This window comes from Myotis lucifugus, unplaced genomic scaffold, assembly GCF_000147115.1.
Source record: "Myotis lucifugus unplaced genomic scaffold, Myoluc2.0 scaffold_1067, whole genome shotgun sequence".
Taxonomy (NCBI): Eukaryota; Metazoa; Chordata; class Mammalia; order Chiroptera; family Vespertilionidae; genus Myotis; species Myotis lucifugus.
This window is the reverse complement of record NW_005872115.1, coordinates 1-18,713: the sequence shown is the minus strand read 5'-3', so window position 1 is coordinate 18,713 and position 18,713 is coordinate 1. Positions and strand designations below refer to the sequence as shown.

General features: G+C 61.3%; 1 protein-coding gene and 1 pseudogene across 4 annotated transcripts in view; one reads left to right on the top strand and one right to left on the bottom strand.

Moving 5' to 3' along the window:
* Positions 1–18,671, top strand: part of LOC102422666 (dual specificity mitogen-activated protein kinase kinase 3) — a 19,703-nt gene extending 1,032 nt beyond the window's left edge. The window contains exons 1-5 of one of the 4 annotated variants that reach the window (XM_014449202.2): positions 7–99; positions 16,420–16,486; positions 16,831–16,879; positions 17,888–18,001; positions 18,140–18,663. In XM_014449202.2, coding sequence (XP_014304688.1) covers positions 51–99; positions 16,420–16,486; positions 16,831–16,879; positions 17,888–18,001; positions 18,140–18,295 — 435 coding nt within the window. In that variant the 5' untranslated portion in view covers positions 7–50 and the 3' untranslated portion in view covers positions 18,296–18,663. Of the gene's footprint in view, positions 1–6; positions 100–1,474; positions 1,659–3,790; positions 3,847–16,419; positions 16,487–16,830; positions 16,880–17,887; positions 18,002–18,139 lie in introns of those variants that run through there. The other 3 variants (XM_023747940.1, XM_023747939.1, XM_023747941.1) reach the window with 3 other exon arrangements.
* On the bottom strand, positions 6,156–7,009 carry LOC102423567 (annotated as a pseudogene).
* Positions 18,672–18,713: the final 42 nt, after the last annotated feature.

The following is an 18,713-nucleotide window of genomic DNA, read 5'->3' as shown; positions in this document are numbered from 1 at the left end:
GGGAGTCCATTGTCCTCGGGACTAGTCCCGCCTGCCGGACCCGCCTTGCCATGGAGTCGCCCGCCCCGAGCCCGCCCGCCGGCGCGCCCCCGGCCAAAGGTAGGCGCCGCGGCCCGCTGCTGGCTTCCGCCCAGTGCGGCCCGGGCGCGAGTCCCGAGCATCCGCGATCCCACCGGCCCGGCCCGGCCCCACTCCGGCCTGGGGCCTCCCTGCACCCCGATTCAGGCCTCGGTTCTGCACCCAGGCCCACGCTCCGGCAGGATCGCCTCTCACACCCCCCACACCCCCTGCAGGTCGGGAACGTCACTCCGACCTTCTTTAGACGGAACTGCCCAGCCTGGCGCCCCAGCTCCTGCGCCAGCCCCGTCCGCGCCTGGGTCCAGGGCTGTGTCCAGGCTGATCCGACGGCTGTCCCTCGGGCCCCAGCGGGGCTCCCTGCTGGCGATCTCGCTGTACTGTTGCGCCCCTCCCCATCCCCCCCCGAGGGCTGCCCTGGCCATACTCCAGCCAGAACCCCCATCCTCTGCCCCACTCTCGCCATCCGTTTAGGCCCCACTGCCCCGTCCCTGGCCATCTTGCGTCCTGTCCTGCATCCCTGTGCCCTGGGAACCTCTCCTGGCTCCCCAGCCTCCCTGACCACAACCCCCTCCTCCTCATGCCATGCATGCTTCTCTGTGCATGGGGAGCTCCCCTCCACCCCAGGCCCCAGGATCTATAGAGCTGGCTGCTGCCAGCCCAGACCCTGCTGTCTGGGGTGCTGGGCAGCTGCCAGCCCAGGGTGTTGGCTGTGCAGTGGGCTTGCTCTTGTCTTCTCCAAGGAGCCGGCTTCCTGGAAAGTTTTGGGTGGTGGTGACTGCCGTGGCAGCAGGATTTGTCATGTGTGTGTGTGTGTGGGGGGGGGTGAGCTGGAGGGCGAGAGGGGGATTTTTCTGCAGGAAGAGGAACGTCTGTTTTTGGCGTGTCACTGTCTCAGCAGGCTGGGTTGTGTGGGAGATTTCCAAACTGGACGTAGCTGTAACGAGTGGGCTGCCTCCCTCCAGCAGCAGGAGTGTCACTGGGCCCCAGTTTCCTTATCTGTAAAATGGGTGTAAGCACACCTCCCTTCTCTGTACTCTGGAGTATCATGTGACATAGTGAATACTAACACGTTTTAAGCCAGAGTGGGCGATGAGACCATAGCGTGGTGTCCGGTGCACAGTAGGTACTTAGGAAGGAATGGTTGCTGTGCCGTCTGTCTTATTACCATTGTGACCTTTTTCTTTTTTTCTAGAAAGGGCTCAGCCTGTGGGGTCGAGGCCTTGCCTCTGCTTGGGCTGAGCTGCAGGTGGGGAAGACAGGGAGCCACTGGCACTGGGTGGGCCTCTTTTCCCCTGGAGGGGCCCAGGCAGGGGGAGGGTATGCAGAGTCCAGGAGGGGCTGTGGCGGCCGGGAGCCAGGGCCCAGCCGGAGGTGGGCAGGGTAATTGCCTCTTACGTAAGCGGGAGTTGGATCCCTGACCATTGCCCAACCTCCGTGAGTAACTCCGGAGGCACTCGAGGGGGTGGTGGCTGGGAGGGACTTGCGCTGCAGACCGTGTGGAACTCGGGATCCAGGAAGCCAGAAGCTTCTCCACCCGGAGAACTGGGACATGAGACACTTCTCTCCAGCGCGGGGCCCAGGTCTGGCTTGGTCAGGACAGTCCCCCGTGTCTCACTGACACAGTGTTTCTTGGGCGGAAGGAAGAGGTTGGGAGCAGTGGTGTTGGCGGCCCTTTCAGATCTTCCCGGCAGGGAATGCATCATCAAATCAAAGTTAAAGGCGCAGCTGTGACGGGAAAGCCCTGCGGGAGGCAGTGCGGATCCCGGTGCTGGCATAGCCCTCCCTGAGCCTCTGGAGAGGAATTTGCAGTGTGTGAGTTCAGGTAGCAGAGGGTGTTGGGTGGGTTAGATGGAAGGCCTGCCCCGGGCCCAGGGGCCCTGCCAGCCCTTCTGGGGTCTGTGAAAGGATGTGGTGGGGAAGCTACACGCCCCCTCACCAACATCCCCAAAGCTCCCATTCCCCGAGCTGTTCTCCCTGTGCCAGGAGCTCTTCCATTTAGCCTTCGTGGCCCCAGTTACAGGTGAGGAGACTCAGGCGTCCAGGCCGGGCCCGAGGTCGCAGCTGTGACAGATGGAGCTCAGGTTCTGCCTTCTCCATAGGCCCCCCAGGGCTCCTCTCCTCCTGTGCTGGGTGCTTGGGCTGAGCTGGGGGACACTCCCCTCACCCGTCATACCTGTGTCCAGCGGTGTCTCCTCCAGGCCATGCCCACCCTGGAGGCGGCTAAGCCAGAGGTGATGCCTCTTTTGTGCACAGCCCTTCACAGTCGGCACGTTTAATACTCACTGCCGTCCCGCCCACTGGACAGATGGCAAAACCAAGGTCAGCTCGGGGTGTGTGGCTAGGCCGAGTCCACAGAGCTGCGTCCCCCCTCTCCTGGGCACAGGCCCTAGTGTGGTGCTCCTGGCTCCTCAAAGGGATTTGACAGATACAGGGTGTGGCTGGCACTTGGCCTTGTGGGAACTTGGCCTCTGAGCTGCCTGCCCTGCAGGGGCGCCCTGCCTCCTCCGCCTTCGGAGTTCTCCGAGAGGGTGTGAGGCCCGGCTTCCTGCGGGGCTTCCTCACCCACATGCCACCTTTGGCTGGAGTCAGAAGCCAGAGGCAGCTGGCACTGGGCCAGTGGCAGGAGCACGTTCAGTCTGCGTGGTCCTGGTTTGCTGCCTTAGTTACATGTGTCCTTGGTGCTACACAATCCTGCCCCTCCCCCTCCGCGCCCTGAGGGCCCCCACCGGGCACTCCATGGTTGATCTCCGTGCGCCCCCCCCACCCCCCCGCCAGGTGCACTGAGGATGCTGGGAGCATGTCTGTGTCTTGCCCTGTGTTCTGGGGCCTCCACCCCCGTCGTGTGCCTTTCCAGCCGTTGGAAGACGGGAGGGTGGCACCTTGGGGACTTCCTCCGCCCCTGGTGTGACGCACAGGAAACTCTCAGCCAGCCTGGCCCGGGGCCTGAAGGGAGCAAAGTTCTCAGTTGCCTGTGTGGGGACAGAGCCAGGGCCACGGGAGCTTCCGGTGGGTGAGTCAGCGGGCACTGGGCACTGACTCACCTGCCGGGCATGCCATCCTGCTGGGTGCTGCCGTCTGGGGGAGACTGAGCCCAGCCTCGCAGGCCAGCTACTGGCTCTGAGCTGGGGAAGGGGGTGGCTCCCTTCTTGGACCTCAGGCTGGGCGGGGACCCCCCACCCCTCCTGGCGCTGTGCCAGCCCCGCCCGGGAACCTCCTCTGTTAGGCAAGCGCCCTGCTTCCTCTTGCTCATGGAGCAGGAGCAGGTGGTGGCACCTCTGCAAGGCACCGGGGCTCTCAGGCCAGACGCACTGCTGGGGGCCCTGGGGGCTGAGGAGCAAGGCCTGCCGGGTCGGCCTGAGCTTGGGGAGACGGGTGTGGAGAGGGAAGGTGCCGCAGCCAAAGCTGAGCTCAGCCCTTTCACTGTGGGGCGTGGGCCACGGAGTGTCGGTGCCTTCACTGCACTGCCCCCTGGGCCCACCTGTGTGAGGAGAGGCCTGTTTCCTCCCCTGCAGAATGGGAGCGGGGACCCCGCCTGCCGGTCTTGCTGGCAGCCACACAGATGGCTGCAGACGTTCACTTTCCTCTCGCTGAGTGTCAAGCACGGACACAGCCAGTCTGTCCTCTCCCTGCAGAGAGCCTGGACGGCGGGCAGAGCCCGAGCTTGGGGGGTAAGAACGAGCCTGTGCTTCCAATTCTGATTGGTTCCCTTGCTTCCTGACTTCCTCACATGGCCTCTCTGACCCGCTGTCTCCTCTTCGGTGAAGTGAGGTGAGCACCCTCCCTTGCAGGGTGGCGATAAAGATTCCAGGTCGTCTGTCACAGGAACGGAACGGCATCTGTGGTGACTTCCTTCCTGCAGTCGCTTGTTGGTGGTGAGCACACAGGGCTGGGCCTTCTGGCGGTGGGCTTGGAAGCGCTGTGACCTGTGGATGGTCGGGTGCAGGGTCCGGTAATGCAGCCAGAGGTGCAGGCTCTTTCGCACTGGTCCCCAAGCTGGCGCCGGGGCTCCCGTTGCCTCCTGGGTCTTCTTGGGAAGGGCCTCTGGGAGCAGAGAGCAGCGGGTGCACAGGTCTGCCTCTCCCGGAGCATGCAGGGGAGGTTGGGGGTGGGGTGCTCAGGAGGACAGGAGCCTCCGAGGCCAGCCTCGCCGTTGGTAGAACATCACTGGTGCCGGGCACAGTGCCAGCTGAGGAAAATGGGGTGAGTGCGGAGCCTCGACTCTCACAGAGCTCTCTCTGCCCGGGGAACAGAAGGAGGTACTGGGGATAGTAGTTCTGAGAGCCAGACCAAGGCCAGGTGTGCCAGGCGTCCTGAGGGACGTAGGGCCAGGCTGGCCGCAGAGGAGAGCGCTGGGGGCAGCATGAGGACACCCCTGGAGCCCCTCCCCGCAGGGTGCTGTCTGTGGTCTCACAGCGCGAGGAAGCTCATCCCTAGGAAGTCGGTATTGGCCTCGTCTTGCTGACCATGGTGGAGGGGGCAACACTGAGCTGTGGGATCTGAGTTGAGGTGAATGCAACAACAACAACAACAACAAACCCAAAACAAGAACACAACACCACCCGGGGTCCTTTCCACCCGTGAAAATCATGAGCCCATGTCTGCCTTCCGTCTCATCTTCCTGTATTTGGCATCTGGTATCACATTTACATGTTCAGTCATCGTGACCGGTTGGACTATATAGAAAAGCCCACAGGACAAGCACGAAGGACTCATATAACAGCAAGCAGGTCAGGAAGAGCAAGCAGTGGGTGCTGAGGTCAGTGCCGAGCCACAGCTGCCCAGGCCTTGTTGATGTCGTGGGACGGCTCCACCTGTGACGTCCGCGGCTTCTCGTCCGCGAGGAGCCTGATGTCCGTGGTAGGCGGAGGCGAGTGTCAGATGTCCATTGTGAGGAGGTGCCTGCTAAGGTCCCTTCCAATGAGGTTGGACAGTGTATTTCACTTGATAACAGGCGGCAGTCCATGGGTTTTAGCCTTTCTGTCCTGTGAGCTCGCTGAGACGAGGCAGTTACTCCTGGGCATGTTCTGGAAGTGCTTCTACCACACCTGGTCTCCTCTCGGGAACGCCAGCCAGCAGTCCTTCCCTCTGTCTTCAGTCCCGCACGAAGGCACGGAGGAGTGCGAACACCGGGAATGGGAGCCGGGCGGCGGGGAGCATGGAGCGGCTGCCTGGGTTTCCCATGGTCCTGACGATTTGTTGTTATTGTTGTTTCTTAACCTTTAGAAGCGTATTTTATAGACATCAAAGTCAGTTATTAACATGGACTTATTTTTGTAAAATCCAAGCAAATAGAGACATGTGTCTTTTACTTAAACCAACAGACAAGCTAGCTTTTATTTCCCAAGGATTAATCTTAGATCGCATGAATTTGAAAAGTATTTGAGTTCATGTATCTGTTTCTGAGAATTTTAGCATACCCAATCTTACAAGCACTGCCTTTACATTCATTTTACAATGTCATCCAGAGGTAGAAAGTGCTTTCTGTTCACAGCACATGTGTATAGACACACACACACACAGACACAGCAGAGGACAGTGAGATCCAAATTCTGTTTTGGAGGAATTTACAATTTATATCTGTCCTTGGCAAGTTAAGTTCCAAATGACCTTCCCCCTTTTAAAGTAAGAACACCATTTAAAAAAAATATATTTTATTGATTTTTTACAGAGAGGAACGGAGAGAGATAGAGAGTTAGAAACATCGATCAGCTGCCTCCTGCACATCTCCCACTGGGGATGTGCCCGCAACCCAGGTACATGCCCTTGACCGGAATCGAACCTGGGACCTTTCAGTCCGCAGGCGGACGCTCTATCCACTGAGCCAAACCGGTTTCGGCAAGAACACCATTTTTAATACCCCTAAGAATTGGGTTGACACCTAAAAGACATAGGTTGATTCATTTATTTAAATACTTTAGCGTGCGCTCTCTCTTTTGGGAAATTCTTTTATATAGTTTTACTTTAGGTTAAAAGAGAAGGTCTGTTTAAGTCTGAGACAGTCTCTAATAGTTTCTTTTTTTGGGGGGTCCCTGGTCTTTAATGGGGTGCACACTGGGGACAAGCTGTCCAGAGAAGGCAGTAGGGAGGCGAGGTCTCTACAGCACGAGAGTGGAGGGCAGCAGGTCAGGTTGGTGGGGTCTTTGGAGGTGGGAGGCCAATCCCCCCCCAAGAGCAGAGCAGGGTCTCTGAGCTCACCCCTGCCACCAGGCCTGGGCCCAGGGGGTATGCTGTGGGAGAAGCTAGCAATTTGCTGCCCCCTGGTGGCCTCATCGGCAAGGATGGCTACTTCCCAGAGGGGTTGCCCCCACCCTCATACTGGACTCATGAGAGCTGGTTCCAACCCCTGTCCTACTCTGGGCCTTGGTTTCCCCGCTGACACTGGTGAGGAGCACGCACCGCCTACTCCAGAGCCTTCACCAGGGCTTCGTTGGCCTCGGTTCGGATTTGGATCTCAGCCCTCATGGCCTCGTCGGATGCCCTGACAGCTCGATTGTGCCTTTTCCAAGTTTGCCTTGGCTGCCCCCAAATCCAGCATGTCCAGCGGCACAGCCTTTTCAGCCAGTAACTGAACTGATGAATCAGCGTTCACTGTGACCGAGCCGCTGCTAACGAAGTATTTGGAGGTGGTGCCATCCTCAGCATGGACAACAACCAACCCTGGCCACGGGACCTGCAGGGTGGGCACGTGGGCTGCCAGGATACTGAAGGCTCCTGTCTGCGTAGGCACATCCACCTGCTGGACGTTGGCACCATTGAAGAAGACCTGTGTGGGAGAGGCGAAGGTGGAAGACACTTGTCCCGGGCCCACGGCAGGGGCTGGGGCTGGGGTGGCCTTGGCGTAGGCGCGAGCCTGGCGCACGAGGCGACCCAGGCCAGGGCGGCGGAGAGTGCGGCAGGCAGCATAGCAGCGGCAGCACGTAGAGGACGGTGGTCAGACTCGGGCGGAACACAGGCAGCCTGGAGGGCGAGGAGGACGATGCGCCTCTAATAGTTTCTTTTCGTTCATTTTGTCTGATGTCGGCTGACTTTTTCTAGTTGTGTGTGCAACGTAGAAGCATCGAGGACCCTCAGCTCAGCCACCTCAGTGCTACGGGAGGCTCGCTGTCGGGGCCTTGTCCACTGGGAGACATGATTTCTGTGTTAATTTTGAGACCTGTAGAGTCTAAACACACTTCTAGGGAAAACCAGCCCTGACATGCACATCGCTAGGCGAGCCCACGGAGATTCCAAGGCCCGGCTCCTCTCCGTGTGACCCCATCCCAGGGCTCCCTGGCCTTCCCCCGGCTCCTCCCAGCTCCTCTGGGGCCGGCGCTGACACCCCCTGGCCCAGTGCCGCGCCCCAGTTCAGGGTTCTAACCACTGTCACCACCCCATTGGCTGTCCAGGTCGGAGAAGCCAGTGTCCTCCCTCTCTCAGCCAAAGGGAGCTCAGTCTCTCGTTTAACCAGCCAAGATTTCACTCACTCTCGGTAGGCGTTCTAGTTAAAAGCCTAAATTTAAAGCAGCCACCCATTCCCCCTTTTCCCTGGGCTACCTCAGCCCTCCTCTGTCTCGAGGGTTTTCTAAGAACAGCTCAGGTAAAGCCACGGCCTGCTGCTTCAAGCAAGGAGGCCGGACTTCTGACAGGCCCAGCCGGTTCACCTGGTGCGGAGCCCAGAGCCGGCGGGACCTGCCCGGGGCCTGGCTGCAGGGTGGGCTGCTTCCGGCCCTGTCTCCTCTGCCAAGTAATTGCCAGTGTAAGGAGCAGCCGAACCTCCAGAGAAACTTTATGAGATTATTTGATACAAACTGACAACAGATGCCGGGAGCAAGATCGCAGATGCCCGCTGCCTTGTTTTACATGGCGCTCTCGCTTGCGTGTGGCGTGTTTAAGCTCCCTGCTGTGCAGATCCCTGGGTTCGCGTCCACATCGAGGCCCGTGGGGCCAGCCCTGGCGGGTGGTGGTGGGAGAGGCGAGTCCACCAGCCAGTGGGCTCGGGTCTGCCTCTTTCTCAGGAGCAGGTGGCCTCGGAGCCTCCCCTGCCTCGTGGGGCTGACACCAGGACCTACACTGCTCGGGCATGATGGTGCCGTGGCTCAGAGGTCACGAGCGTGAGTTTGCAGCTGTTCTTGCTGCTTTAAGTGAATCTGAAACTCCCGGCTCACGGCGGGCAGTGCGTGGCCGCGCAGCGGGCCTGAAGCCAGACTGCCCCCCTGCATCACGTGTGAGGCACCAGCTCAGACTGCAGAGGGCCGTCTTAGCCAGGGGCGGAGTGGCGAGCCGAGGGCCCGGCTGGCAGGGCAGGGTTGGGCGCTGTTGGGAAGTAGCGAGGGCGCAGGGACATGGCTGTACAGGAAGCGGGCTCTGCTGGTGTCGGTGGGCGGTGCTGCGGGGGCCTGGACAGGATACCCGCCGTGACGGTCCTGGGGCGGGTCGGACCCTGTTTCCTGCCTCTCTGTCTTCTGCTTGTCTGTGACCTGGCCTTCTGGTCACCTATGCCCTCCAGCCACTGCCACAGCTTGCCATCCATCCTAGGTTGCCCTGTGGTGATGTGGTTGGGCCCTTGATAGGTGAGTCTGGGGGGACTTCTCGAGGGGGCGCTGGTTCTAGATCCAGCCGTGTCCCGGCTCCCCTGTGACTCATGGGAATGAGACGCCCATCTCAGGCTGCTGTCGCAGGTGAGAAGGTGGAGACCTGCCAGGCCCAGGGACACGCAGGTGCCCCCTCAGCGCTTCGTCTGCACCTCAGCTGCAGGTCCGTGTTTTACCACCAGGACCCTTTCCAGGTGTTTCTCCACCCGCCCTGTTTGTAAGATTTTGTGTTGATACTGATGATAATAAAACCAAGAATGGCATGTGTTAATTCAGGAAAGGCACGCACACCCTTCTGCCCAGCAGTGCCCAGGTGGCCTGGGCAGTGAGGCTGATCTCATGCTGCCCCCCGTGGAGACCTGTGGGCACTCCACCCATGAGCCCAGCACTGGGAGGCCCCTTCCCCCTGAGGCTCTGGGAAGGTTGGGTGTCACTCAGGGAACATCCCTCTCCAGTCACAGCCTCTTGAAGCCTGGAATTGGGGCTCAAGTCTGGAGGCCCACCTTGTCCTCGGGGGGCCCACCCTGTGGTCTGAGGATTGGTTCACCTTCGTAACCGGAGGCCTTTGGGCCAAGGCCAGAGGGCCAGTGATCCAAGCCGTTTGGTGCCAGGCATTTCATATGCAGGATCTCATTTAGCCTCATGGCCACCCCACAGCGTGGGTGTGTTTTCCCCCTTGGGTATCACTGAGTTTGTTATGTTTTAGTTTTGGTTAACCCTCACCTGAGGATATTTTTTTCTATTGATTTTTAGAGAGAGTAGAAGGGAGGGAGGGGGAGAGACAGAGACAGAGAAACATTGATGTGAAAGAGACACATCTATTGGTTGCCTCCCACACACGCCTTGACCAGGGCTGGGGATCGAACCTGTGACCCTTTGGTGTGCAGGCTGACGCTTCTAACCACTGAGCTACACTGGCCAGAGCGATATCACTGAGTTTTACGAGTACACCGGCCTAGAGTGGGGGAGTGACTTACTGAAGGCACATAGGTCTGTCTTCGGAACTTGGCTTTGTCCTAACAGCCCTGACTTAGGCTCTTTCTCTCCTGAAGGTCAAGGCCATTGCACTCACCATGATGTCAAGGGAGGGTGCTGAGGCTCATGGAGGGGGTCTGGCTTGCCCAAGGTCAGGCCACGGCTCGACTTCCTGATGCCAAAGCCCATCCTTCCTCACTCACTTTCTGTCCACCTCGGCTGGAGTGGCTTGCGGGTGGCTGTCCTGGCCACAGCCGTGGTTCGGGGAGCCGGGGACTGACTCCCAGGAGAAGCACCGGCCCAGGAGCCAGGACCTGTGCTCCAGGCCTGGGGGGGGACCCTGGCCTCTCCAGTATCTGCACTGGACCTGCCTGCGGCACCGTCCGATTCTGAGCAGGCCCTGCTGGGCCTCAGCGTCCTCATCTGTAGAATGGAGAGCTCAGGCGCCCTGCCTCTGGCGCTGCTGAAGGGATTGGATGTGCTGTGATTCCATGCTCAGCACAGGCCTGGCGCACAGTAGGTGCTCACCAAATGCTGGCGGCTCTTTATTCTTTCTATCTTTGAGAGTTGTGTCCAAGGGATGAGTTTCTTGAAGTGGGATTTCTGGGTCAGTGGAACTGTGGATGGTGCTGAGCTGCCCTCGAGTGGCGACCTGTGAGCCCTTAGACCCCTGGCATCACAGGGAGGCCTCGGGCTGCTCGCTGGCTGCACAGGCTGGCGCAGCCTCTTCCTCCTGCCTCCCCTCCTCCCTGCCCAGCCCTGTGCACTTGCCCCCTGTGCTTGGACCACTGTTGCTCTAGAGCAGCGGTTCTCAGCCTGTGGGTCGCAACCCCTTTGGGGGTCGAATGACCCTTTCACAGGGGTTGTCTAAGACCATATTGTTTTTGTGATTAATCACTATGCTTTAATTATGTTCCATTTGTAACAATGAAAATACATCCTGCATGTCAGATATTTACATGACGATTCATAACAGTAGCAAAATTACAGTTATGAAGTAGCAACGAAAATAATTTCATGGTTGGGGGTCACCACAACATGAGGAACTGTATTAAAGGGTCGCGGCATTAGGAAGGTTGAGAACCACTGCTCTAGAGCTTTCCACAGCTGTCTCCTCCCCCCAAGTCCGCCTTAGCTCAGATCTTCCCTCAAGAGTCCCCGAGGCTCCTAGGCCCCCCTTCGTTCTCTTCAGCGCACAGAGCACGTTTGGAATCTGTGTACGTGTTATGTAAACTGACTTCACTGTTAGTCTGTGCTTCCGTGGTCAGCTGTTTGTTTTCTTTTAATCCTTACCTGAGGATCTTTTTTCCATTGATCTCTGGAGAGAGTGGAAGGACGGGAGAGAGGTGGGGGGAGAGAGAGAGAGAAAGAGAAACATCAATGTGAGAGAGACACATTGATCAGCTGCTTCCTGCATGTGCCCTGACTGGGGCCGGGGATCGAACCTGCAACCCGGGCATGCGCCCTTGACTGGGAATCGAACCCATGACCTTCTGGGCTCAGACAGATGCGCTAACCACTGAGCACATGACCAGGGTGTGGTCAGTTTTGGGGGGCTGGATCTCGGTGGTGGGGGCTGGGTGTGCGTTGTGGGCTGTGAAACAGCAGCTCTGGCCTTTACCCACTGGATGCCAACAGCACCCCCAAGTTGTGACGATTGGAATGTCCTCAGACACTGATGCTTGCCGTGATTGGGGTGTAGCCTGGGGCGTTGAGGCCCCGTCTGCTCGTTGCAGAGCACACGGGTGCCGTGAGGAGGGCAGAAAGAATCCTCATCAGGCGCTTTGCAGATGAGAAAGGCCTGAGAGGGGAAGGGATGAGCGGGGACCAGGGGCCTGGGAGGCCAGGGCCTGGGGTTGAGCATTCCCCACAGCCTCGCCCGCCGCTCCCCTGTTGCTGGGGCACAGCTGGTGACTGGCAGGTGCCAGGCCTGGCACGTGTAGGTGAGTAGAGAGCCTTCCATCCTCTCAGGCCTCAGGGGAAGGGTGCTGCCTGCGGCACTGGGGACCCACTGGCCGCTGCCTGAGTGACAGGCCTGTCCTTGCCGCCTGCCAGGGCCTGACTGGGGTGACCCCGAGACCTCCCAGGGGCCTCGCTGAGGGAGGGATGCCGTAGGAGGGGCTCCAGCCTCAGTGTCTCCCCTCTCCATGCACCGGGGGCTCCGAGCACCTCCCCCAGGAGCTGGTGTGATGACTGCAGTGAGTGGAGATAATGAACGTCAAATGCTGGGCATGGGCTAGTGAGCCCCTGAGAGCCTGCCCTCCCCTTCTTGGGCCTCACTTCCCCACCAGTGCCCCGGGAGTGTGTTGGCCTCGGCGACCTCTCTCTAAGGGTCCCCCCCAGGATAGAGGTGACCAGCTGAGTGAGACAGGTTGGGAAGGAGCATGGGGAGCCTCTGGACATCTGGTCTCCCCCACCTCCCTTTACCTGAGGGGATGGACACTGGGGCCCAGGACCTCTCCATGGAGTCGGGGCTCATGAGGAGCACTCACTATCCCACAGGAGGGGAAGAATACACATGGGGGCATTGCCTTTGTCATTGGAGACTGGATGTGACTGAGTGGGATGTGGTGGGGGGCCTTTGTGAGCGGAGCCCCTGGCAGGGTTCATGGTGAGGGTTGCCCACCCTCTGCCCCCAGGATTGACTCGAGAGAGAGGCACAGATGTGTTTAGTTAGAACCCCCCCAGGCCTGGGGACGGGTGGCGGGGGGCGGGGGGTGGGAAGGCCCCTCTCAGGCTCTCGGTTGGTGTTTGGTCATTGAAGCCAGCAGACCCGCCTTCCCATCGGCTCCGACAGACCCTCCCTCTGTGACGTGGTCCACCCGTCTGCTCTGAACCCTTCGGTCACAGACACAGGAAGCCCTTCCCTGTGGGGCTGCTGCAGGTGTCACCAGAGTGACCTTCTGGGGCCGGGGCCTGGCGTGACCTTGGGTCCTGGGGGTTTCCAGGTGGTTCCATCTGATCTGCCAAGGCGGCAGGCGCTGCCAAGGCGTGGCACTGATCACCGCATTGGACACACTCAGCCCTGGGGGCCGGTCTGTCACCGCATGGCACATGGAGGTGCAGCCCTCGCCGGGGCGTGGCTGCGGGGCTCCAGCTGCCTCTCATAGCGGCTGTGAAGGAGACTTGCGGGAAGTGACAGGAGAGAGGCCAGCTGGACGCCAGGGAGCCATCAGTCGGGGGCCTAGCGGGAGCCACCAGGAGAGCCTCTCTGAGCAGGTGCAGGTGAGGGTCGGGGAGAACATTCTAGGCAGAGGGAACAGAATGTGCAGAGGCCCTGAGCTGGGGGAGAAGGTGGCTTCTTCCAGAGACGGTGAGTGGAAGGAGATGACGGCAGGGCTGCAAGATGGCGGGAGCTGTGTCTGAGTCCAGGCGCCTCTCTTTACGTCCGGGTGTTGCAGGCCATGGCTGAGTTCTTGTCCCCGGCCTGTGGGCCTGCTGGGAGGCGGTGCAGGCCGAGGACAAGACGCCTGGCGCTGTGCCCGCCGAGGCTGGCTGGCTGGTTGTGCTTGTGGTGGCCTATGACACTCTGTTTGTGGTGGCGACGGTTGCCACAGTAGCCTCGCACCTGGGCAGCCCTGGGCGGCCTGGCCATCTGGGCCCAGTGCTGACGTCCATGGCGAAGAGTGGCAGCAGCTGGTGGCCTATGGCCTGTTTCTGGGCCGTCTCCTTCCCACAGGTGGCAAAGCCCCAGGGAGACCATGTCACCCCAGATGCAGCCTGATGACCCTGAGGGCCCGACCATGCCCCTCCCCTCCGCCCCGACCATGTGCTCGCAGCTCCTCTGTCCCCCCAGGGCCGGAGGGAAGCAGACGCGCGGCCCCTTCACCGAGTGCCTGTGCCCCACGTGCTCCTCACGCCCTGGCCTGGCCCAGGTGTGCAAGCTTCCGATACATAGGGAACCCGAGGCTTGGTGAGGGCGCCCATCTTAGGACATTCTCGTCCTGGGGCGGGAGGCAGGCGCGCAAGCGGAGCCAAGGAAGGCGGGAGAGGCGGCTGTGGAGAGGCCCCGGCAGGCCCGCGTTGGTTATTCACTTCAAACATAAAATGTCTTCTAATTACAAAAGCCTCAAGTCAAGGATACAAGGCTCCACAGATTCTCATTACTTAGGACGAAATGTACCCTCTGTGGAGCGGCCTCTAACCCCGGCGGCCGTGTCTGGTCTCTGACAGGACCCCATGCTGTGTGCCCACCCCCTGCCCAGGCCCAAGAGGAGACCCCATGCTGTGTGCCCACCCCCTGCCCAGGCCCAAGAGGAGACCCCGTGCTGTGTGTCCACCCCCTGCCCGGGCCCAAGAGGAGACCCCGTGCTGTGTGTCCACCCCCTGCCCAGGCCCAAGAGGAGACCCCGTGCTGTGTGCCCACCCCCTGCCCGGGCCCAAGAGGAGACCCCGTGCTGTGTGCCCACCCCCTGCCCGGGCCCAAGAGGAGACCCCGTGCTGTGTGCCCACCCCCTGCCCGGGCCCAAGAGGAGACCCCGTGCTGTGTGCCCACCCCCTACCCGGGCCCAAGAGGAGACCCCGTGCTGTGTGCCCACCCCCTGCCCAGGCCCAAGAGGAGAGCCCGTGCTGTGTGCCCACCCCCCTGCTCGGGCCCACAGAGGAGACCCACCTTGCTGGGCGCTGGCCATGTCCGTGAGGAGCTCTCTGCAGATTCAGACTGTGCGTGTCCCACAGGAGGCTCACGCTTTGCACTCAGCCTCAGCCTGTCACACACCAGAGACCAGCACTGGCAGCGCTGAATGTGATGCGCTGTCCCTCTGCGATACTCACTGTAGGAGGGACTGTCAGCTGCTAGCTGGGCTGCTCGTGTATCTGAGGCAGCAAGTTCACGTCTGTCTCTAGAACAGACCCGACTCACTGCAAGGACTTCACCTAGGAGCCTCAGTTTCCCCAAATAAAGTGAGCTACGATTTCCTCCCTTTGGGAGCAGTGAGGCCACACACGTGACTGGCAGGCTCCTTGGATGAATGAAAAGCTTTGGAGACCCACTCAGCCCCTGACACCCATCCACCTCGCCTCTCTGTGCAGTGGAGTGAAGGCACCTCAGATGTGAGGTCGTGCCTAGAGTGCCCTGGTGCACCCAGGGCCAGAGGAGCAGCTGGCAGCGCCCAGAGAGTACAGCTGTGCCGCCGCCATTGCTGTTTATAGAAACGTATGCCTGAGGCCGCTGAGCCAGGCTGGACGGGCAGTGGCGCTGATGGAGGCGGAGTGTGTGCTGTGTGCGTCCCCGAGGGCGGAGGAGGACACTGAGGTCACCACCCTGCAGAGGCGAAGGTGGGGTCCGAACTTGGCCTGGCACCTGGGGGTCCCCGGAGGCGGCTTCTGTGGAGACTGCTGTGCTCTGCCTCCCGACAACAGCACAGACATGGGGGCCATCTCCACGGGCTGTTCTGTTTCCTGGTGATTCAGAAGCCTGAGGACAGCTGGGCCGGCCTCATCTTCCCAGCGGCAATAACAACCCCATCCCGTCACTGGCAGGGGGGCCAGGGGGCCTGGCTGCGGGGCCTGAGCACGGAGCCCCGTGCAGGGGTCGCGGGGAGGCGCTGAGGCCACATGTGGGACATGGCGGAGCTGGGAGTGGAACCTGGCTCAGAGGGGCTCGGTGCTCCACGCACCCGCGGCAGGCGGCACAGAGCCGGGTGGTTCCAAGTTCCCCGGGCCAGTGTCAGAGGTAGCTGTGCCTGGCAGGTGGGGGCAGAGCAGGTGCAGGGCTGTGAGGAGCAGGTGGGGGCAGAGCAGATGCAGGGCTGTGCCTGGCAGGTGGTGGCAGAGCAGGTGCAGGGCTGTGAGGAGCGGGTGGGGGCAGAGCAGGTGCAGGGCTGTGAGGAGCGGGTGGGGGCAGAGCAGGTGCAGGGCTGTGAGGAGCGGGTGGGGGCAGAGCAGGTGCAGGGCTGTGAGGAGCGGGTGGGGGCAGAGCAGGTGCAGGGCTGTGAGGAGCGGGTGGTGGCAGAGCAGGTGTAGGGCTGTGCCAGGCAGGTGGGGGCAGAGCAGGTGTAGGGCTGTGCCAGGCGGGTGGTGGCGGAGCAGGTGCAGGGCTGTGCCGGGTGGGTGGGAGCTTCGGGAAGTCATAGTCTAGTCCTCCCTCGGCCACCCAGCGCTCAGTGACCTGGGCAAGGCCCCACCCTTCTCTGGGAACCATAGCCCTGTCTGGGTGCTGGGAGCTGGGAGCGAGGGTTGTGGTCCCAGACCGCCTGACTCCTTACCTACAGGCTCCCTGAGGTCCCCACCTTGTTTCCTGCACCTTGAAAAGGGGGCCTAAGGAGGTGCCTTTTGCCGTGCCAGCCCCCCCCCCCCCCCGACACACACGGTGCCCAAGGAGGAGTCTCTGAGCATCACATGACCTCCTGCCCAGGACCCGGCCACACTCGGCTGTTCCGAGAGGCATGGACATCATCCACGGGGGCGGGCGCAGAAGGCCAAGCCCTCGCCTGTTCTCCGGGGTGGGAGTGAGAGAGGCGTGGCCTCAGGGCTCAGGCCTGCCCGGCACCCTGATGAGGAGACTGGGCTTCCGGGGCGTCCCTTTGAGGGCCGGCAAAGGCAGAACCTGAGGGGCAGGAGGACGGCTCTGGTGCAGCCAGGTGCTCCCCAGCGTGCATCTGTTCCACGTTCCCCAGCCACCCCTGACATGACAGATGGGGAAACTGAGGCTCAGGGAGGGGAGGCAGCTCGACTGGGAGCTGACAGCTCTGCTTGACGGATGCCCATCCGATCAGCGCCGCCCGGGGAGGCTCAGTTCCCACGGCTCAGGTCGGGCCTGGGACACTGTCTCAGCTGCCTCGCTCCTCCCTTTCAGGAAAGGCCAAGAAGAAGAAGGACTTACGGATATCCTGTGTGTCCAAGCCGCCCGCGCCCAACCCCACGTGAGTCTGCCTCAGTTTCTCCCTGGGCTCAGCCTGGGGGGCCTCTTGGAGGGGCCCCAGTGGACGGGGCATGGAGGGGTTGTGGGCCCGGCAGAGCCCCTGCGGAGCCCTCTGCGCGGTCGCGGCCTGGGGCTCGCGGCATCTGGGTCCGGACTGTGCTCTTCTCCCACCTCAGGTGGAGGGGGCACCTGGCACCTGGCACAGCAGGTGCACAGGGCGAGAGGAGGGGCCTTGAGGAGTGCCACCTCCTGGGGATGGTCATGCCTCTGGCCCCAGGTTGGCCCCTTCTCTGCTGGGAAGGGTGTGGTTCTCAGAGACTCATGGGATCTGTGTTCTCCCTAAAGCCCCCCTAGGAACCTGGACTCCCGGACCTTCATCACCATTGGAGACAGGGTAGGTGCTGGCTGAAGCCTGGGCTCAGGCTTTTCCTCGAAGGGGCCCGAGCTGACCCCGTAGGGCCCGAGCTGACCCCTAGGGCCCGAGCTGACCCCCTAGGGCCCAAGCTGACCCCTAGGGCCAGGAGAGGTGCTGTGGGCTCCAGCGGAGCCCAGCTCCTTGGACGCTGGCTGTGGGCCCGAGCCTCACGCTGACTGTCCCTTCGGAAGGGCACAGTGGCCTTCTCCTGGGGCCCTGCTGAGCTTCCTTACCTCAGAGTCTGTCCCCACATCACCCGTGGGGACTGTGTGGGGCATGCAGACCCCTGCCCGACTCCTGGGTGCATTCTGGAACCTGAGTCCCACAGGCACCTCTGACGGCCGGGCAGGGACTGCGAGTCCTGGTCAGGGACCCCGTTGGACCCACGAGACACAGTGGGGGCTCCAGGCAGAGACCTCACTATGGAGGCCTCTCCCTGCAGACAGCTCCTTTCAGGCTTATTTCTCCTCCCTGACCTCGTCCCTGTTTGATGGCCAGTTCATCTACTTGCTTATTTCTTTTGGGTCTGCCTCCTGCAAGAGAGGGCGAGCATGAGAGAACAGATGGCCCACGCCACGCTGCTTCCTGTGAGGGCAAGGCCTTGTTCTCTCTCTGTGTCTCCAGTGCCTAAAACGGACTTGCACATAGTAGGCACTCAGCAAATTGAATAATTCAGTCTACCCTTCTGAGTAGGGTGGGGAGCAAGAGGGAAAGGGCCTCCCTTGAGCCCCCTGTGCCTGCAGGGGGCACTTCACAGACTGTCCTGGGGTACTGGTGCTGCGCCTGCTCTGTAGGTGGGGGTGTGATGCTCAGAGAGGGAAGGACTTGTCCTGGGTCGCACAGCAGGAGAGGCTGGTGCAGGACTTGGATCCAGGTCTGACCGGCTGGCTGCCTTCCCTTCCCGCTGCCCCAGCTGTCTCCACTGAAGGAGGCAGGGCCAGCTCCTGGCTTTTGACCACCAACCTTCTCTCTCTTCTATTCCCTAAGAACTTTGAGGTGGAGGCCGATGACCTGGTGACCATCTCGGAGCTCGGGCGTGGAGCCTATGGGGTGGTGGAGAAGGTGCGGCACGCCCAGAGCGGCACCATCATGGCTGTGAAGGTAAGCAGGGTCCTGCCCTGCCAGGGAGCGCTGGGCCACAGGACACCTGGGAAGCTGCCTGAAGGAGGTGTGGGGCTGAGGATGGTGGTGGCTTGCCTCCTTTCCGTGGCCCCTGACCTGCGGCCCTCTCACTGGCAGCGGATCCGGGCCACCGTGAACTCCCAGGAGCAGAAACGCCTGCTCATGGACTTGGACGTGAACATGCGCACGGTCGACTGCTTCTACACCGTCACCTTCTACGGGGCCCTCTTCCGAGAGGTGGGCCTTGGCAGGAGTGAGGGAGGGGGGTGCTAGGCTAGGGGCTAGCAGCTCAGACACCCTGTCTTCCCTCTGTCACACACTTGCCCCCAGGCCCCAGCCTGAAGCCACTTCCGGTCATTCTGGGCCCCAGCAGACACTTGCTGAGTGCCCCTGAGTGCCGGGCGCTGGGCACAGGAGTGAACGGGCCCTGCCTATCTGTGGACAGCAGGGCAGGGCTCTGGAGAGCGCAGGCCTCAGAGCCAGACGCCTGTCTTCTTTGCTTCCTGCTTCAGTTTCCTTGTCTATGAAATGAGACCAGTAATTGTACCCACCTCACAAGGTTGTCATGATGAAATGGTGTGGCCGGGGGCCTGGCGTTCAGTGCATGTGCCACCAGGTGGTGTGACCACCTGCCTGAGCAGCGTCCTGGCTGTAGGGTGGGCCTCCGGGCGGGCAGCTGTGGGGGTGTGTG